We start from the raw sequence: 20181 nt of genomic DNA on the forward strand, positions 1-20181 counted from the left end.
CTGATTTAATTTTGGTAACTGCCTAGAAAATAGTCCATTCCATCCATATTTTCCAGTTTTGTTGAGCATATGGTTTTTTAGTAGGATCTGATGATCTTTTGGATTTCTTCAGATTCTGTTGTTATGCCTCTCTTTTCATTCCTAATTTTATTAAATTGAATAATGTCTGTGTGCTCCCTGGTTAGCCTGGCTAAGTGTTTATCTCTCTTGTTGATTTTCTCAAAGAACCAACTCCTGGCTTTATTAATTCTTTTTATAGTTCTTTTTGTTTTTACTTGGTTTATTTCAGCCCTAAATTTGATTATTTCCTACTATCTACTCATTTTGGATGTAGTTTCTTCTTTTTGTTCTAGAGCTTTCAGATGTGCTATGCAGCTGCTAGTGCATGCTCTCTCCAGGTTTTTTTTTTTTCACTCAGAGCTATGTTTATGTAGGCTTTTTGTTGTTATTGAAGAACAGCCTTAGTCCATGGTTATATGATATGATGCATGGTATATTTTCTATCTTCTTGTATCTGTTGAGGCCTGTTTTTGTGACCAATTACATGAAGTGTTGTATTTTATTAAAAGCCTTTTCAGCATTTACTGAGATGATCATTTTTTTTGTATGAGTTTTGCTTGAGTTTGTTTGAATGGATTACCTTGATGAATTTTTATATATTGAATCATTCCTGCATACCTGGGATGAAGCCTACTTGATTGTGTGAATGATCTTTTGATGTATTCTTGAGTTCGGTTTGCGAGAATTTTATTGAGTTGATTTCATCCTTTAAAATATGATCCAACTGTGTACTATTGATAAGAAACTAATCTGAGTATAATAATTTACGTATGTTATGAGCATTCCATGGATATTACTCAGCAATAAGTGAGTAAAATCAAATTAGTGACAGACATGACAACTTGAATATGCCTCAAGGCCTCTGCATTTAGTCTTTTAAAGTCTCAGTTGGCTTACACAATACCATAGAACACAAAATTGGAAAACAGATTTGTAGTTCCCCAGTGTTTGGATGCTGGAGAAGAGGAGGCTAGACATGGCCACATATGAGCAAGTCCTTTTCACTGATGGATGTGTCTTGATTTCAATGTTAGTCAAAAAGTGTTCACATGTAAAGAGTAGGTCCAGCTGATCTAAAGTTTCAGGATCTCCATGACACTGGACCACAACAGGATAACCAGGAGGAGTCTCCATGAACATTGGTGAGTTGGCAGAAGCCAGAGGCCTCAGACCAGACCAATGATTCATTGAAATGAACATTTTCAAGAGAAGATGTGTGGACAGAAGGATATACTGTGGGACACACTGTGACATAGTACGGCTTTTGTTTTAATTTTTTGTCTGTGTGTTTTTAGTTTCTTTTGTGGGGGAAGTTGCAAGGGCAGAGGGCAGGTACAAGTGGACATGGAGATGAGTGGAACTGAGGTGCAGGATTTGAAGCTCACAAACAGTCAATAAAAAGTTGAAAAAAATGTAAGAATGTGTCCACATGTGGTAACATTACCTGTGATATCACTTGGTACAATGCAATTATGTTGAATTTTTGGTTTTGTATCTTAGTATAATTATGTTAGATATAACATTAAAGGATAATGGATGGAAAGTACATGAATTGCCTTTTACTATATTTTCCATTTTCTTGATTCTACCATTTTTAAATAAAAAAAATAAAAGGAAATGAAATATAAAAAACATGAAACGGTATCGAAGATTATGAAACACATTTTGTTGACAACAGAGCATACATTTTATAATTTTTAGGCCTAAGAACACTCTGGAAGAATATGAAGTGTGTGAAGAGAGAAAGCTAATTTGTAGTGACAGAAATCGAAATTGTGGTTGTGGGTGGGTGGACAGTGGGTGGCTTTTTCACTAGCAAGGGGTTTGAATGAACTTGGTGTGTTAAAACATGTCAAGTAGCTTGTCTTAGATTTGTCCATTTTATTGCATGTAAATTACAGCCCATAAAAGCTAGAGAGAACCAGACATAATATTCCAAATAGGATGTAATTGTTTTCAATCATTTTTCTTTTACATATGTTGACTGTCTTCTCCCCCTATAGCAAGAGTTCTTTGAAAACCTCTACATCCTGTACACTGTCGGCTATTCCATCTCTTTTGGCTCCTTGGCAGTAGCCATTCTCATCATTGGCTATTTCAGGTAAGTAGCTGCAGTTGCTTTCTCCCAGAAGGAGTGTTCTAATGTCCATCTGTAGAGCACATACCGCATACACAATCTGTGGTCTCTAACCTTTTCCTATAGAAATTTGTTTTCTGAGCTAGAGTCTCATGTAGCCCAGGCTGACCTCAGATTCACTGTGTGACTGGTGGTGATCTGATCCTAATCCTGCATGCCTCCACTGGGATTGTAGTCTATCTACATACTATACCTGGTTTATATGGTCCTAGGGATTGAGTCTCAGACTTTATGAGTGCTGTGCAAGCAGCCCGCCAAGAACAACTTCACTCTTTAGCTAGTATAAGAAGTTTAGAGACACCCACTGCTAATTGCCGTTGACAATTCATTCTCAGTTTTCTAAAATCTAAAAGCATTAAGTGTGTGAAGTCTTTGTGCTAATAAATCTTTATCTCGATCTATTGGTTTGCAAAGTGGTTGGTACTGCATGCAATTTTACAATAACATTCATTCTTGGAGGAGTAACTCATTTTTCCAAAATTATTTTGATTCAACTGTATGAAAGTATGTTCTTTTTAAAAAGAATTTGAATATATTTATATTTACTAATTATGAAATTTGAAAGAAAGTCTATTTAGTGATCTCTGCTACTGCCTAATTGTTTTTTTCATTTTTTATTGGTTATTTTATTTATTTCAGTTTCAAATGTTATCCCCCATCCCAGTTTCTTCTCCACAATCCCCCAATCCCCTCCCCTCTGCAGCCTGCCTCTATGAGGGTACTCCTCCATCTACTTCAACCTCAGTGCCCTAGCATTCCCCTACCATAGGTCATTGAGCCTCCACAGGACTGAGGGGCTCCCCTCCCAGTGATGGCCAACATAGCAATCCTCTGCTACACATCCAGCTGGAGCCATGGGTTGTCCCCCACCCGCCACTGTGTACTCTTTGGTTGGTGGTTTAGTCTCTGGGAGCTCTGGGGTGGGGGAGGGCTCTGTTTGGTTGCTACTGTGTTCTTCCTATGAGGTTTCTCCTTCAGTCCTTGCCCTAACTTCTCCATTGGGGTCCCTGTGCTCAGTCCAATGTTTGGCTATGAGGATCCTCATCTAATTGGTCAGGCTCTGGCAGAACCTCTCAGGACATAGCTATATCAGGCTCCTGTCAGCAAGTGCTTCTTGGGATCAACAATAGTGTCTGAGTTTGTGGCTGCAGATGGGATCGATCCCTAGATGGGACAGTCTCTGGAGGGCCTTTCCTTCAGTCTCTACATCGCTTTATTTTCCTGCATTTCCTTTTGACAGGAGGAATTCTGGATTAATATTTTTGGGGTGGGTGGCCTCATTCCTCAAACAGGGGCCATGCCTATCCACTGGATATGGTCTCTATAAGCTCTCTTTCCCTTTTGTAGGATATTTTGACTAATGTCCTCCCTGTTGGGTCTTCTTGGTTCTGTGGCATCTGGGACTTTCTGTGGCTACCCCCAGGTCCCCCTCCCTCACTGCTCCATACCTCCTTTCGAAATCCTGACACTCTGTACTTCTTCCCCATCTCTTCCCTTATCTGTACTGCTCCCCCATTTTCATTAGCTTCCTCTCTTCCTTTCAGATCCCCCTCTCCTTCTACTTTCCAAGATTATTTTCTTCCCCCTTCTGAGTAGTACTGTAGCATCTGTGTTTTGGTGTGGTCTTCTTTCTTCTTGAGTTTCATATAGTTTGCGAGTTGTATCATGGGTATTCAGAGCTTCTGTTTAGCTAATATCCACTTATCAGTGAGCATATACCATGTGTGTTCTTTTGTGATTGGGTTTCCTCACTCAGGATGGCATTTTCTAGTTCCATCCATTTGCCTATGAATTTCTTGAAGTCCTTGTTTTTAATAGCTGAATAGTATCCATTGTGTAAATGTACCACATTTTCTGTATCCATTCCTCTGATGAGGGACATCGGGGGTTCTTTCCAGCTCCTGGCTATTATAAATAAGGTTGCTATGAACATAATGGAGCATGTGTCCTTGTTATATGTTGGAGCATCTTTTGGATGTATGTTCAGTAGTGGTATATCTGTGTCCTCAAGTAGCACTATGTCCAGTTTTCTGAGGAACCTCCAGACTGATTTCCAGAATGGTTGTACCAGCTTGCAATCCCACCAACAATGGAGGAGTGTTCCTCTTTGGCCACATCCTCGCCATCATCTGCTGTCACCTGAGTTTTTGATCTTAGCCATTCTGACTGCTATGAATATCAGGGAATATGGGTGATTTCCCCCAGAAGATTTTTATTGTTGAGAATTTTTTGCTATCTTGAATTTTTGTTATTCCAGATAAATTTCAGAATTGCTCTTTCTATCTCTGTGAAGAATTGGGTTGGACTTTTAATGGGGATTGTGTTGAATCTGTAAATTGCTTTTGGTAAGATGGCCATTTATATTATGTTTATCCCGCTGATCCATGAACATGGAGGTCTTTCTGTCTTCTGCGGTCTTCAGTTTCTTTCTTCAGAGATTTGAAGTACTCGTCAGTCAGATCTTTCACTTGCTTGGTTAGAGTCACTCCTAGGGATTTTATATTATTTGTGACTATTGTGAAGGGTGTCATTTCCCTAGTTTCTTTCTCAGCCAGTTTGTCCTACTGATTTGTTTGAGTTAATTTTGTATCCAGTCACTTTGCTGAAGTTGTTTAACAGCTGTAAGAGTTCTTTCATGGATTTTTTGGGGTCACTTAAGTTTACTATAATATCTGCTAATAGTGATAATCTTGACTTCCTCCTTTCCAGTTTGTATCCCTTTGATCTTTTGTTGCCTAAATGCTCTAGCTAGAACTTTAAGTACTATATTGAATTGATAAGGGAAGAGTGGGCAGCCTCGTGTAGTCCCTGATTTTAGTGAGATTGTTTCAAGTTTCTTTCCGTTTAGTTTGATGTTGGCTATTGGCTTGCTGTATATTTCTTTTATTATATTTGGGTATGGACCTTGAATTCCTGATCTCTCCAATACTTTTAGCAGGAACGGATTTGTGTTTTGTCAAAGGCTTTTTCAGCATCTAATGAGCATGTGATTTTGTCTTTGAGTTTGTTTACTTAGTGGATTTGTTTGATGGACTTTTGTATATTGAGCCATCCCTGCAACCCTGGGATTAAGCCTACTTGATCATGATGGATGATCATTTTGATGTGTTCTTGGATCCTCATTTCAAGAATTTCATTGAGTATTTTTGCATCAATATTCATGAGGGAAATTGGTCTGAAGTTTTCTTTCTTTGTTGGGCCCTTGTGTAGTTAGGTATCAGGGTAACTGTGGCTACAAAGAATGTATTGGGTAGTGTTCCTTTTGTTTCTATTTTATTAAATAGTTTGAGAAGTGTTGGTATTAGGTTTTCTTTGAAGGTCTGATAGAAGTCTGTACTAAAACCATCTGGCCTTGGGGATTTTTTTTTTTTTTGGTTGGGAGACTTTTAATGCCTGCTTCTGTTTCCTTAGGGCCTACAGGACTGTTTAGATGGTTTATCTGATCCTAATTTAACTTTAGCACCTGGTATCTGTCTAGAAAATTGTCCAATTCATCCAGATTTTCCAGTTCTTTTGAGTATAGGCTTTTCTAGTAGAATTTGATAATTTTTGAATTTCTTCAGTTTCTGTTGTTATGTCTTCCTTTTCATTTCTGATTTTGTTAATTTGGATACTGTCTCTGTGCCCTCTGGTTAGCCTGGCTAAGGGTTTATCTATTTTATTAATTTTCTCAAAGAACCAGCTCCTGGTTTTGTTGATTTTTTTTGTATAGTTCTCCTTGTTATTACTTGGTTGATTTTTTATTATTTCCTGCCATCTATTCCTCTTGGGTGTACTTGCTTCTTTTTGTTGCTGAGCTTTCAGATGTGCTGTCAAGCTGCTAGTGTATGCTATCTCCAATTTCTTTATGGAAGCACTTGGAGCTATGAGTTTTTCTGTTAGAATTGCTTTTATTGTGTCCCATAAGTTTGGGTATGTTGTGTCTTCATTGTCATTAATTTCTAAAAAGCCTTTAATTACTTTCTTTATTTCTTCCCTGACCACATTATCATTGAGTAGGTAGTTGTTCAGTTCCCATGTAGATGTGGGCTTTCTATTGCTTATGGTGTTGTTGAAGACCACCAGCCTTATTCCATGCTGATCTGATAAGATGAATGAGACTATTTCAATCTTCTTGTATTGGTTGAGGCTTTTGTGTCCAAATATATGGTCAATTTTGGAGAAGGTACCATCAGCATCAGATATTGAGATGCCTCTTGCCATCTGATTATCTCTGGTGTTAGCTGTTCTTGCTGTTCTGAGATCCTGGTGTGTCAGAGCTCCTGGGAGTCAAGCTTTCTCTAGGTGTTGCAGGAATGGGTAGGGAGCCAGAGTCCTGGGTCCACTTCAGGCACAGGTGCAAGCCAGAAGGAATGTTTGCCTTTGGGTGGGTGGGCGTTCCTGCTTCCTGGTTCCTGTGGGGGCCCCAGTTAAGATGGGTTTTGGGGCAGATATTTTGGCCTCACCTATGATCCTGGGTGTGTCAGAGCACCTGGGAGTCCAGCTTCCTCTAAAGTATGTTCTAAATTTTTTGATATCTGCTCAGCAAACTATATTACATCTGTGACCAACAAAATACTATATACTTTAAATTGACACAAAATTTTGAACAACAAAGTTGAACTGTGCCACAGAACAGCATGTATAGGATGGTTCTACTACATACACACAGTCAGCTGTGAGTCTACATCCACACAATTGGCTATGAGTCTACATTCGCACAGTAGGCTGTGAGTCTATGAATCGAGGAAAGAAGTAGTAGATTGTACTCTAAGTGCCCCGAAGGAACACACAGTGATTTGTACAATGTGAACCAGTGTGTAGTAGTTTGGGAGGATAGAAGTGGGAGAAGAAAAGTGTCCTACTGAGACCTCAGTGATACCTAAGTATAAGATGTAAGCAGAGATCAGATAGGGTAAGAATAATCCAACTATGTCTAAGACAAGAAATAGTTGGTTATCCGACTGGTGAAATCCAAGTTAAGAGTGGCATGAAACACACACACACACACACACACACACACACACACGCGCACGCACGCACGCACGCACGCACACACACACACACAGACAGAGAGAGAGAGAGAGAGAGAGAGAGAGAGAGAGAGAGAGAGAGAGCGCACTCCCGCACTGTATTGATACTATAATATAACATAGGCTGATAGTTTAGCAAAACAAAAATTGGATTCCAATGTTGGTAGGTCAGAATATATTTGAAATGAATAGTCACAAAGTTACATTTTAATTTTAGAATCAAGCCTTTTTTTCTTTTCTTCTTTTTCTTCCTTTTCCCCTTCCTCCTCCTCCTCTTCCTCCTCCTCCTCCTCTTCCTCCTCCTCCTCCTCCTCCTCCTCCTCTTCCTCCTCCACCTTCTTGGGGGTGGGGATGTCAGGCTCAATCCAAACCATTTTTCTTAGAAACCCAATAATAAATTTTCACTTTTGAGTTTACCATGTTTTCCTGTGTGTGTGTGTATGTGTGTGTGTGTGTGTGTGTGTGTGTGTGTGTGTGTGTGTGTGTTCATGCACGCATGTGTGTGTTTGGGCTCATTGTGGGTATTTTCTTCTTCTGTTCTAATTCTATCCAACCTAAGTGATTAATGTTTTCTCACATAGGCGGTTGCATTGCACTAGGAACTATATCCACTTGCATTTGTTTGTGTCCTTCATGCTGAGAGCCATGAGCATCTTTGTCAAGGACAGAGTAGCCCAGGCTCACCTGGGAGTAGAGGCACTGCAGTCTCTGGTGATGCAGGGTGACCTTCAGAACTTCATTGGAGGACCATCTGTGGACAAATCTCAGTATGTACGTGTTCCCGTTTTCTCTCAGTACAGAATTTTTATAAATAAGTTTCACATCATACTCCACCAAACAAAGATTTATTAAGTCGTTTTGTGTTATTTTGCTTCTTTAAATTAATTAGATAGGCTATATTACATATATATTGTAAGTTTATATACATATCATATATGTGTATGTAATATATATATGTCAAAGAAAATTCTACAAAATGCTTGTATGTAATGGAATCTGACGTAAGGGTCATGGTAGCTGTCAAGGTTACCTTTAAAAGTAAAATCTCATTAGCAAAAACAGAAGCCTGAGGTTTAAAAGGCTACCATATTCAGTTCCCATATTCTACTCTTGAAGTCTTGACACAACATAAAACTCCAAGGCATGTGACTTTTCTCTTAAATATCCCAGTCTTAAGAGTTTAGAGTCACACAATAGTTCAGTAAATTTGATCATGGGGGGTATTGGGGGTGGGAATTAGGCACTTAATTATAGTAGGTTGATTTTCTCCATAATCCCAGGGAATGACAATCTGTAGCCCTGTTTCCCTTTTGACTTTGTGTCCTGTTGTTTGATACAGGCCTAGCCTGTGATTTGTTTTTCCCAGTGTTGTGTAGTCAAGTGTCAGGGTACTGGATGAAGCAAACTGAGGGAGTCTAGTGAAGGTTAACTGAGCCCACCTCAGCTCAGCAGAAGTGTCAGCCCTTATATCAACCCTCAGATGTGAAATATTTACTGGTTTCTGTTATTAGTACTTGGTGCAATTAATTTTGCTAGGGTAGTCACGTGAGAAACCCAGAATGAAACAAATTTGTCATAGAAACATGACTAAGACTAATATTTTTCCTCATTTTTTATTCTTCTGTTTTTTCCTGATAAAAAATAACTATGTTATCTTTATAAAAAGAAAAATATGAAATTTGATAGCCACTAAAAGAAAAATATGCTATTTTAAAAGCAGAATCAAGTCTGTAGTCTGCAAAGTCCTATGTTAAGACAACTTGATTCTGATCTTTCCAACATTCTTAGTGTTCTCATGAATTAAGATGCTTTTAATTATCAGAAGGTAAGTGGAAGAACTATTTATTTTAGGGGTCTCAGGGTGGCATCCAGCACAATAAAATGTCCTAATTCAATGCACTTCTGGTTCATTCACAACAGGTGGGGTGCAAGATCGCTGTCGTGATGTTTATTTATTTCTTGGCTACAAACTATTATTGGATCCTGGTGGAAGGGCTCTACCTGCATAACTTAATCTTTGTGTCTTTCTTTTCTGACACCAAATACCTGTGGGGCTTCATCTTGATAGGCTGGGGTAAGCACTCGTGTCCCTTTCCTTTTACTGGTTATGGAACTGAGTACATCATGCCCTGTCCACCACCAGCCCTCCCCCAGCTATTTCTTTTAAAGAATCCCACTCATCTTACCTTATTACTTTTCTTTTATTTAATTGTTCATTAATGAAATTCACTTTTTAACATCAATTCTATCATTCTCCTGGTAGTAACAAACTTTTCAAGCTTAAATTGTGGTTAGTGTTTCTAGGCCAAGTTCTAGCTGTGGAGGAAGCTGGGAAGACTTGTTAGCTGTACTCTGTTCACTCCATTCAGGCCCGTGCCTTATGCCAGGTCTGGTCTGTTAATGATTTCCTCCTAACAGTTTTGAAGTTTGAATTTATAGACTATAGCAGTATCTCTGATTTGTGTTTCTAGGTCAAATAATGAGAGTGTCACAAAAGCATATTTTTACTTCATTGAACACAGAAAGATACAAACAAATTATAGAGCCTTACAATTCATGGATGGTGATTATTCAAATTACTTTCATAGTTCATATCTTGTTGGTTAACAGATTGTGTCCTCATGATCTTATTTTTACAAATCCATTCTTCAATGCTTGAAAACATGTGGTGGCTTTGCATGTAATGGAAATAATTCACAGAGAATCTAATTGCATATCTTCTCTCAGTGACATGATATATTGGCTTTATTGTAGAAGGGAACTTGACTGCTTTTTGTTTATTGTTCATTTGGGCCAATTATGGTTTTAGATTCTCTCCAGGTAGGCAAGTACTCAGAAACCTAGAACTCATGTTGTAGTGATATTGGGCTACTCTACTTACATTAAGGTTTTAAAATACTAATTTTAAATGAGGCAAAGGAAAGTTTTTAATCTGAAGAGGAACCAAGGCTTATCTGAGTGTTACTTTTTAATCTAGTATTGGATTAGATAAATGTTAAAGTGATTGCTTTTATACTGAGTTTGATTACAAAGTTGTAGAAAGGGGCCTGGAGACTGACCAGCAGTTAAGAGCTCAAATCCTTCTTCCAGAGGACCTGAGTTCAATTCCTATTACCCATATCAAGTGGCTCACAACAGCCTGGGACTCCAGCTTATAGGGACCCAATGCCTCTGATCTCTGCATGTACCCATACACACATGGCTCATGCCTTTGCATACACATGTTTACACAGTTAAAGACAAATCTTTATAAACAACGCAGAGAGGAGTAAACATAAATAACGACCCCTTTTCTCTTTTAACCCCACAATCCTTACTCCTCTCTGTCCTTGCTTCATTTTCCCCACAAATGATACTTTATTCTTCTTTCCATTCATTCTTTCATCTATGTATCTTTCTACATTTTAATTTTAAATTTAGTGGGTTTCATTCTTAGCTTTCACCATTATGAATAGGATACTTAGCTTTTATATGCTTAATTTTCAACTGTCAAAAGAGGTGCCAATGTCTGTTTATTAGTATATAAAGTACTTATTCTAGTTATTCGATATGCTTGTGGACATGTTGCCATCCTTTCATTGTAGAACATATGCACATCCCGTGTTCCTTTTGAAAATCATCAGCAGGTATAAATACTTCACCACCTGTACATAATGTGTTTCCTGTGTACAATGTGACCTCAGTCTAGCAAGTGGTTTTCAAGTGTTCGTTTGGTGGTAAATTAAATATGGACGTATCTGCGGACATCCCTATGTTCCTTTTGTGTCCAGCAGCCAAAGCTGGATAAAGATAGATGGAAGCAAGCAAACAATTCTGGAGATCTGGGAGCGCCTGCTTCGGGTGCAGGCTTCATGGCCAGTGGCATGGTGTTGGAGAGTAGGTCATGTAAGAGCAAGCGGATGCTGAGAAAGGAAGCCAAGGATACCCGTCTCACTTTATAAATACCTGTTTTCTGAGTCGTCAGTTCAGTCTCTTGAGTGTGGACAGATGTTTCTGTTTGGAGTTGGGGACTTATTTGGAGCCAAGAAAGGACAAACTTTCTGAAGTTCCTGATGTCAGAACCTTTTGGTAGCTTCTTCTTCTGCTGCTTTAAGAATGTGGAAACATTCTAAATGTACCATTGATTGAACAGTGCAATGTTTTTAAGACTACAGCTTCTCCTATCGTTTCTCTGTCCTTGTTGACGTGTTCCTTGAAAGCAGGCCTGCTTGTGGCTAGTCAGAGTGGACTATCCTCTGCATGGTTATGGCTCTGTGAATTTCAGTGTCCTTGGAGTGTGGTTTCCTCCTCCATCCCTGCCAGGGAAACTTAACGAAACGTCATCACCCTCAGACTTCCGGGAGCAATTTGCCCTTTAGGCTGCCACTCATTCCTCTAATGAACAAGGGGGCATTAAGAACATGTTTCTTATTGAAAACAGTATTTGTCGTGTATCTATTTATTAACTGCTAATATTACTGTCACATGAGAAAAAAAAACAAGCAAACAAAACAATTTTTGATCTGAAAGTAAATATGGGCTCCAAATCTTTTTCTGTTTTCAGGATTTCCAGCGGTATTTGTTGTGGCCTGGGCAGTAGCACGAGCCACTCTGGCGGATACCAGGTTAGTGGAAATCAAAATGGGGTGGGGCTTTTTGAGGACTCGGTTTCTGTGGACTCTGGCTTTCACTTGGCTGCTCGAGCTGAGGCTGTGATCCTTTGAGGGAGTCAGGCGAAGTTGCCTGTATGCAGTGGGAGAAGCTCACGCATTGCCGGGAACCGGAAGCAGTTTGGCAACTAGGTTAGAGGACAGAAAGGCTCACAGACTGGATTAAGTTGCTGAAATTCATGCTTTATGTAATTGATTTAAAAACTGTGATGACCCAAACATGACAATGCCCATCTTTCCTAACATTCCACACTCAACTTCTGAGTTTGCATTTTTGTATGTTTATGTGTGTGTTGCTGAGGCTTGAACCCAGCCTGGCTGTAAAGTACACCTTGAACCCCGAGCTGGAGCTCTTGATATTTCTCTGCATCTTGTTTATTTGGAAATAAGCACACCAGACATATTTTCAAAAGGTACTTGGAACATTACTGGAAATACAAAAGAAGTCTCTTCCTGCCTTAAATTCCATCAAGTGTTACCAGACTAGGGGAAGTTATGCTAAGTGATAAAATTGCAAAACCAGTGCTTGGTTCTATTTACTCCCAAAGCCAGCAACACTCCACCAGATAGTTGAGTTGGTTAGTTTTAAACACACACTTGCTCTAACTTTCAGTGAAGAGAGTTCTCACTGAGGAATTGTTTTGAGAGGCCAAATCTACTTCTTGGGATCAGCCTCCATATTAAAGAGAAACTTGACCTGTAGCTGATCTCAGGCTATACTCAAGCACCAGGAAGGACTCCATGGACAGAGTTACTCCCTAGTCACTTCTTAGCAGCAGTCAAAGACTAGTTTGATTGTTTCAGACGTGTACCAGACCGTTCACAGTTCTGCTTCAGAGCACGCACCTGTTGGATTACAGTAGTCATACAACTAGATGCTTGCCAGGCTGAAACCCCTTCGCTTGCTCACCATGTTCTATATTTTGTCCCGATGAGGACTCGGGGCTACACTCTCCTGTCCTACCGAGTCAGAGGCAATGCAGCCCAAACTCAAGTTTGTAAATAAAGACCGTGGTGCGTCTTTTGGGGTTCATGAACACTTCCAGGCACAACAGCTTAAATTAGGTTGGCCCAGGAGCATGTCTACAGGAGATTACCTTAATTGATGAAGGAAGACTCTGATGACTGTGGGCAGCTCAATTCCTTAGGCAGGGGTCCTGAACTATAGTAAAGAGAAGAAATCTAGCTGAGTATCTAGCACACAAGCGGGCAGCATGGGTCCATTTGTTGCTCTCTGACTACGGATGTGATGCGACAGGCTGGTTGGATTCCTGCTTTGGTTTTTCCTCATTGATGAACTGGGACCTAGACATGTGGTTTATTCAGCTCACACCCTAATATCAATCGGGACCACAAAAATGGAATAACCTAATTGTGGCACCAGTCTGCTCTCAGAACAGGCTTTTTATAAGAAAAAATCAGGATCAAAAGTTTAAAAGGCAAGGAGGGGAGCAGTACTATGTTTTGGCTTACTAGACAAAGTACTGTCAGCTAACCTTTATCTGATCGGTCCTGAGTGCGGGGTGGTGGATGGGTGGTGAACAGGGGAATTTTCCAACACTGAGATAACAGAGCGTGAGTATTATGATCATAACTTTTGGCTTATTAGTAGCATTCTTCAGTGTCAGCCACAAAACCCACAGTGAGCTCGTAGAGAGGTGTAGGAGGTTCTGAACGCCTGGTGGTCAGCTCTGACTCAAGCCATAACAGTTCACAGTGACTTTTAACTTGATGGGTCCTACATAAAGCTTTGTGGGATTCCTTAAGAGGAACAAAGCTCTGGATGTACAGAAGAGAATATAACAGGATATGTGATCAGCATGAATTTGTTCTGAGTCACGTCATTTTTCCGTGTGTCAGTGACTGGCAGGCATGGAACAAAATGGGTACAGCTATTCTGGGGGTGGGGGTCAGGCCACAACAAAACATTTTAGCATTTGCATAATTTCCAGGGCCTAGTCTTTCTTCTCTTCTCTATTTTTATTTAATATGGTGGAGAGGGAAAGGGAGGGGCAAGGGGAGAGGGAGAGAGAGACAGAGACAGAGGAAGAAAGATTCACTCACTAGTTATTTATGGTAGGATGATACAGGTTTCAGTGTTGGTGTAGAAATTCCCACTGTCTTGTCGAACCTTTGAGCCTGATACTACAGCATTCAGAACTTTATTTCCTAGAGTGTTAAGCTCTATTTAAAAACATCTGAACAGAAGTTAGTCCTCAGCTGTGTATGATGTGGGGCACTGAAGAATTAATTTAAAATAGTTATAGCATTTTCTTGAAAATGTCTGAAATCTCACTTGCCTCTCCTATTGTGTCAAAAAGAAAATTTGAAACTTTGATACCCTAACCTGTAGAAGTCAAATTTTTGATGTGTTTAGAGACAGCCAATTTTGACCTACTTTCAAATATAGTAATTTTTTTAGAACTAGAATTGTGTGATTGAATCTCATATGTTAGGAGACACGGTGGTAAAATGTCATCGAGGCAGAGAAAAAAAGATTGTGAGGATATTATCAAATGCTCAAAACTGGAATGAAAATGTATGGAATCCCAGCTTTGCAGCTGGTAGAGCAGGACTTTTGTCCCTGATGAAAGCTTCTGAGGGTAATGCAGCCATGATCTGGGCAGCTCAGCTAACAGTCTTTTATCGTTCTTGTGTATTGAGTAATCTGAAAGAGAGACACCTGTATACAGTTCTGTAAATGTTCAATTTGATGTTCAGCATCACAATTCTGTGTCTTGATTTCCATGCCAGTAAGCTTCCAAGTTCACTGGCTGAACAGACTTCAGCTGGGCGGGGCCAGAATTAGTTTGATGTGGGAGTCTTGTTGGTCTGCAAGTTACAGTCTTGTAACAGAATACGTGTGACTGATACCAATATAGAAACCTACTTACGCACTTTCATATGCATATTCAAAAGGAAAATAATTGCACAGCAGCATATAAATTACATCATTTTTTTTGTGAGTTAAGTGAGTTAGTGTTTTTGTTCTGAGACTTGTGTTTCTTGCTTCTGTGACTAAATGCTAAGAAAGCAGGAATTACTTTGGTTCACTGAGGGACATGCTGCAAAGGTGGGTGCCATGCTTGCTCTCTCCTTTTTATTCAGTTCAGGACTCCAACCCATTGAATGATGCCAGTCTTATTTGGGGAGGTCTTCAGAATTGAATCACTCAATTGAGAAATGAACAGGCATGACCAGAGGTTTGTCTTGTAGATGATTCTAGATCACATCAAGCTGATAATCAATATTAGTCAACACAGCTTTCTGTTACTGGGGATTAATACTCAAGACAATCAACTTAAAAACAGGAGAAAGTTTATATTGGACTCGGAGAAGAGGTTTTGATCCATGGTTGTTTGGCCTTGTTGGCCCTATCTAGTCCATAAACTAAATAAGCTATTTAGTTTATGGTATCTGGAAAGAAAGGGGGCACAGGCTTCCAGTTTAACCCTTAAAGACATTCTCCTAATAAGTCAACTTCCTTTCAGTAGGTCCCACATTGTAGGGATCCTATCACCTCCCAGTAACACCACACTGGGCCTTTAACACACGGGGTTTTGGAGGGTAATTTAAAATCCAAAACACAGCAATAAGTGAAAGTAAGACTTTTGAAGGATGTTTGATGAAAGATGTTTGTATTCATTTGGAAATGCATAGGCACTATGAACATATTTAACAAAATGAGAGAACGTGGGTAAGGACAAACCGTCTCAGTATCTGTCTTCTATTTTTATGGGTTTAGAGGTGGGATTGTATTAATTATACATGAAATCTATGCTTTAAAATATATAGTTGTTAGTTATGGACTGAAAATATTTTGCCTTTTAAAGTTGTTGAAATAGCATTTCATTGTTTATAACTTATTTATAAAGTATAATTTCTCAAAAAGTTTATCATCTAGACTTTGAAAAAATTAATGTTATGTTCTCGAAATTCTTCATACCATTTACCATTGGTATGATCAATACTGAGTTTTGTCTGAGTAGAAAGAAATGCAAGCCTTTTATTTACATGTCTATAAGTTTAAAATAGTTGTTTCAAGTGTTACACTAAACTTTCAAGTATAAGTAATAATGAAAACCCCATGTGTACTATTTAATCTAGTGTATGGCTTCTATGGGTACCACCAGATTAGGTGATGTTGAGCTAAATTTGAGTTTAATTTATGTAATTCAATAAAGCAAATATTTAATGGCTGTATGTATTCTCTATAGTGTTCTAGGCCCTTAGGGTACCCCACCTTCTAACATCTCCCCACAATGATCTCTGCCCATGTATTATTTAAATTGTTAGGAATTAGAAACTAATTCTAACAAGTAGCTAAATTATGGGGTATCTTTTAAAATTAATGCTATTAAAATAAACTGTAAAAGTGAAATATAAAATCATAGGTCATATACAAATGTGAAATGAACAACTACCAAAAATTTAACACGTTGGTAATGAGGACCTAGGAAGATGTTAAATTGGTTCAAATGAGGTATCAATGAGCCATTTATATTCATGAAATTTAATACCGAAAATTTACAAATAAATGCAAGAAACTCAGCAGCATTCAATAGGACATAATAAGTTATAGTCCGTCAATGACAGCTGAGTTTTTATTCCTATGAAATTTTTGTTCAATTTTCTGACGTGTTTCTATAGATAATAAGCTACAAAATAAAATTGCTCTACAGAATAAAATTGCTCTAAATTCTGAAAGAGGTTTTTTTTTTTTTTGCCAACAACTTTAAAGTTATTATGTCTTATTTCAGTGCTAATTAAAGCAAAGTACCACCGTGCCACACTTAGATGACTAATTGTTTTGTGGGTTTAGAAACAAGATATTGGACCTGACTACTATAGAAGTAACGCTCTAATGTTATAAAAACTCGTATATAAGTTTTCTCCCAGTAAGGAAATAAATGGGGGACCTATAGTGTTTTCACTGGTCTGGGTACCTCATGGTAAGAATTTTAATGCTGTGTTTGTTTCTCCAAAAGAAGCTGGGGCTAGCACTGATTCTCATTTATTTAGTTTGGCAAATTTAATCATTAAGGTTCTTTTTTTCCCCTTTTCATCTTAGGTGTTGGGAACTTAGTGCTGGAGACAGGTGGATTTACCAGGCTCCAATCTTGGCGGCTATTGGGGTAGGTGTAAAGTTTGTGTAGCTCTAATGAATAATAAATGAACAAATGAAATTGCTACTAAAACTCTGGGCAAGTTTGCCTGTTGCTTTACTGTACAGTAGGATTTGAGGAAATTTCACAACGTGTCACAATAGCTCGGAGACGCAGGGTTGGGGGTCAGACCCTTAGTTGTGGCTGACACTGAGACGGGTGCCGAAAGTGCTTGCCATTGTATGAATCAGGGTAACTGGGAAGCTCCTGGAGACAGTTTTGAGGCCCGATTACGGATGTTGTGACTATTTACATGTATAGGAAATTTTAAGGCCCTAATTTATAGCTTCCCTTTCATCAATTGCATCTGGATTTAATGCTCTCAACACCTATCAGTAAACTGAGGTGGTGAGGAGGAAAGGGTGGAATGGTGGATCGGGGGAAGAAGAGGATAGGATTGTGGGAAATTTCTGTTTGTTGCCCTTGCTCTGTGGAGACTGTTCGATTCCTCAGGAAGAGATACTCTCCAAGACCCCGTCTACCAGGTAACAGGGAAAAAGGCTAGCACTCGTGTGTTTTGCGTGAGACCTGTGTTTAAATGTTTCTACTGTGTATTGCATCTGGGATGCAGTGAAAAACAAATTTATACAGCCGGGCCAAGAAGACCCACTTTTCACGAAGACTTTATGGCATTAGCCTTTCTGTGGTTTGATGAAGATTTGCTAGCCAACATTCTCTTGGTGTTCTTGTATGTTATCCAAGATGGTAAAAACACAAATGCTCAATAGATATTAACATATCAGAAAGTAACGTAAAAGCCCAGTTTCTTCGTTTACCCTTCTCTGATCATGTTTCTTCTCTTTCTCTGTCCCTCCCTTTCCCATTCCCATCCTTTCTGCCCCCTGCCCCGCTCCCCTTCTTCCTGACAAGTGACCTTTCCCGGCCTATGACCATACTGAATCCAGATGAGGTGCAGTTGATATGTCTGGTCTCTTCTAGACAATCAATAGGAGTTTATTTTGCTTCAGGAAAATTGGAAGGACAGTAGCACAGATCAGAAAGAAGCCTCGCGGGAGGATATGGTTGTTTAGAGTGGGAAGCGAGATGGTGCAGGGATAGGTTCAGGAAGGCAGTTCTTATCTTACTTCCATGTTGACAAACAGACCTGCGTCTTAGTTCAACAACTGTGTCTGGATAAAAGAAAGAGTGACTTTAATAACTCTCACCTTTTACAATAAACTCAATGGTGCCCTGTCAATCCAGTGACACCTGAGCTGCGTCATGTTTCTGAAACAGCATCTGTAACCTGAAGGGAACCATTGACGGCCTGTTCTTCTCTGCTCTGACTTCTCTTTTCCCACCCAGCTCTCTGTACATCTACATTGCCAACCTTTGTCTTGCCCATGTTTCAGTTTCTTCTCTGAGCATTTGTTCCTTCATGTCTTACTATTGTCTTTTTGAGAAGTGACAATGTCTCTCTTACTACTTTTGTTCTTTCAGTTACTGTCCCAAAATGGACCTGTGTTCCATACAGCAGCCATTTGGTTTTTTTCATTTAAAAAAATGAAAGGCATACTAAGTCCAAGAACTCTTTATAGAGTTGTTGGTATTGAAGTAAAAAATAGTGAGCTACTGAGCATTTTCTTTTTTAAAAAGTTGTTTTATTATTATTATTATTACTATTATTATTATCATTATTATTATTATTTTACTTAATCACTTTATGTCATGCTCACTGCCCTCCTCCTTGGGTTCTTCAGTATGTTAAAAGACCTATCTTATATTTCAGAGATGAGAAGGTATTTCAACATCTTCTTAGGTAAGTGGTATGAGAAAAAGGAGGAAAGGAGACTCCCCTTCATTTTCCCACCGAGAGTGAAGTCATTGACTTTTATTTGTTCATATTCTTACTCCTAGCAGAGTAAATATAGGCCTTCCAGGTAGTTTCAATGCAAAACCATCTTTCAGAGACTTCTAGGGAACTTTCCTGCAGACTTTTCTCCTGGGTTTCCAGACTTTCCGTGATTTCTGTGCCAGGCATCCCATGTCCTATAACCTGTAAAAGGAAGAGTGAGTCCAGAGTTCCCTCATGGGGCTCACAGTCTCTGAAATGCCTTAGTTTTTAATACACCTTGAGAGCTTCTTGGAACACAGTAGCCATTGGATCAACGGTAGTCGAAAGAACCAACCACTCATACAAAGTAGATGTCCTTGGGGACTGAGGCAGAGGGAAGGCAAAATAAGTGCAGGCAATGTAGAGGTTCCCAGTCTGTTTCAGGAGACCATTTTCTTTTTTCTGTCTAGGAAGGGAAAGGACAGTCCTGCAGATAAATGTCATACAGCCTCACGACACAAACAAAGATCATACCCTGTATTTTGACTCCATATTTATTTCACGTGCACACAAAACATGCCAAATTCTTCCTGGAGAAATTATTGGGAACACAATCTTTCCACTTCAATGGGCACATTTATGCTTTAAAAAATATGTTAGCTTTACAATGTCATGTTTGTTTTCTTTATGGCCTAGCATCAGAGTACAAATGGCATTATGCAAACAGTCATGCTTCCTGTGTACAGCCACACAACTACAGCACAGACTTTCCCGCCCAAATTGGCTCCCTAGCCTAATTCTGCATTTGGCTGTTGTAACAGTGCAGTTTCTCTTAATGGAATGCTTGTATGTCCGAGAGTAGAGTCAGCGAGAACGAGGTCAGATTTCTCATTGGCATACCGAGCAAACTAATTTAAGGGAATAAAGGCATTCTGGGAAGTCAGAAGAAGTGTATCAGAGAACCCAGGCTTCCAGACGAACACTGACTTCAGCATGAATGTGAAACCATCAAGTTGATTTTGAAAGGGTAGGACTGAAAAATCAAGCATTGTCCTGTTCTGTTTTATTTTCCCATTCATTAAAATGATTAAGAGAGTCAGTGAGTCATTTGAAAATAATGCTGTGGAATGAAAATGAACATTCCCCAATGTGGCAATTGATTATTAAACCCACTGTTTTAATGTTGATGAGTATGGTTTTAGAATTATCCCATATAATAGCTCCAAAATACATGGGGAATATGTTCTAATTAACAGCAGATAGACCAGGCATGAAAATGGTACTCACCTCTAATCCTAGCACTCTAGGCTGATCAGGAGGATCAAAGTTCAAGGTCATTTTCATTGGGCTTGATAACTCAAGGGTCAAAGTTCAAGGTCATTCT

The 20181-nt window shown here is 39.2% G+C and overlaps 1 protein-coding gene across 1 annotated transcript in view; it reads left to right on the forward strand.

The window, feature by feature from the left end:
• The window catches only part of Pth2r (parathyroid hormone 2 receptor), a 103341-nt gene that overhangs the window by 40490 nt on the left and 42670 nt on the right, over nucleotides 1-20181 (forward strand). The window contains 5 exon segments of the mRNA NM_031089.3: nucleotides 2064-2161; nucleotides 7791-7980; nucleotides 9130-9283; nucleotides 11753-11813; nucleotides 16930-16993. Coding sequence (NP_112351.2) covers nucleotides 2064-2161; nucleotides 7791-7980; nucleotides 9130-9283; nucleotides 11753-11813; nucleotides 16930-16993 — 567 coding nt within the window.

Source organism: Rattus norvegicus, chromosome 9 (genome assembly GCF_021556685.1).
Source record: "Rattus norvegicus strain SHRSP/BbbUtx chromosome 9, alternate assembly SHRSP_T2T, whole genome shotgun sequence".
Lineage (NCBI taxonomy): Eukaryota > Metazoa > Chordata > Mammalia > Rodentia > Muridae > Rattus > Rattus norvegicus.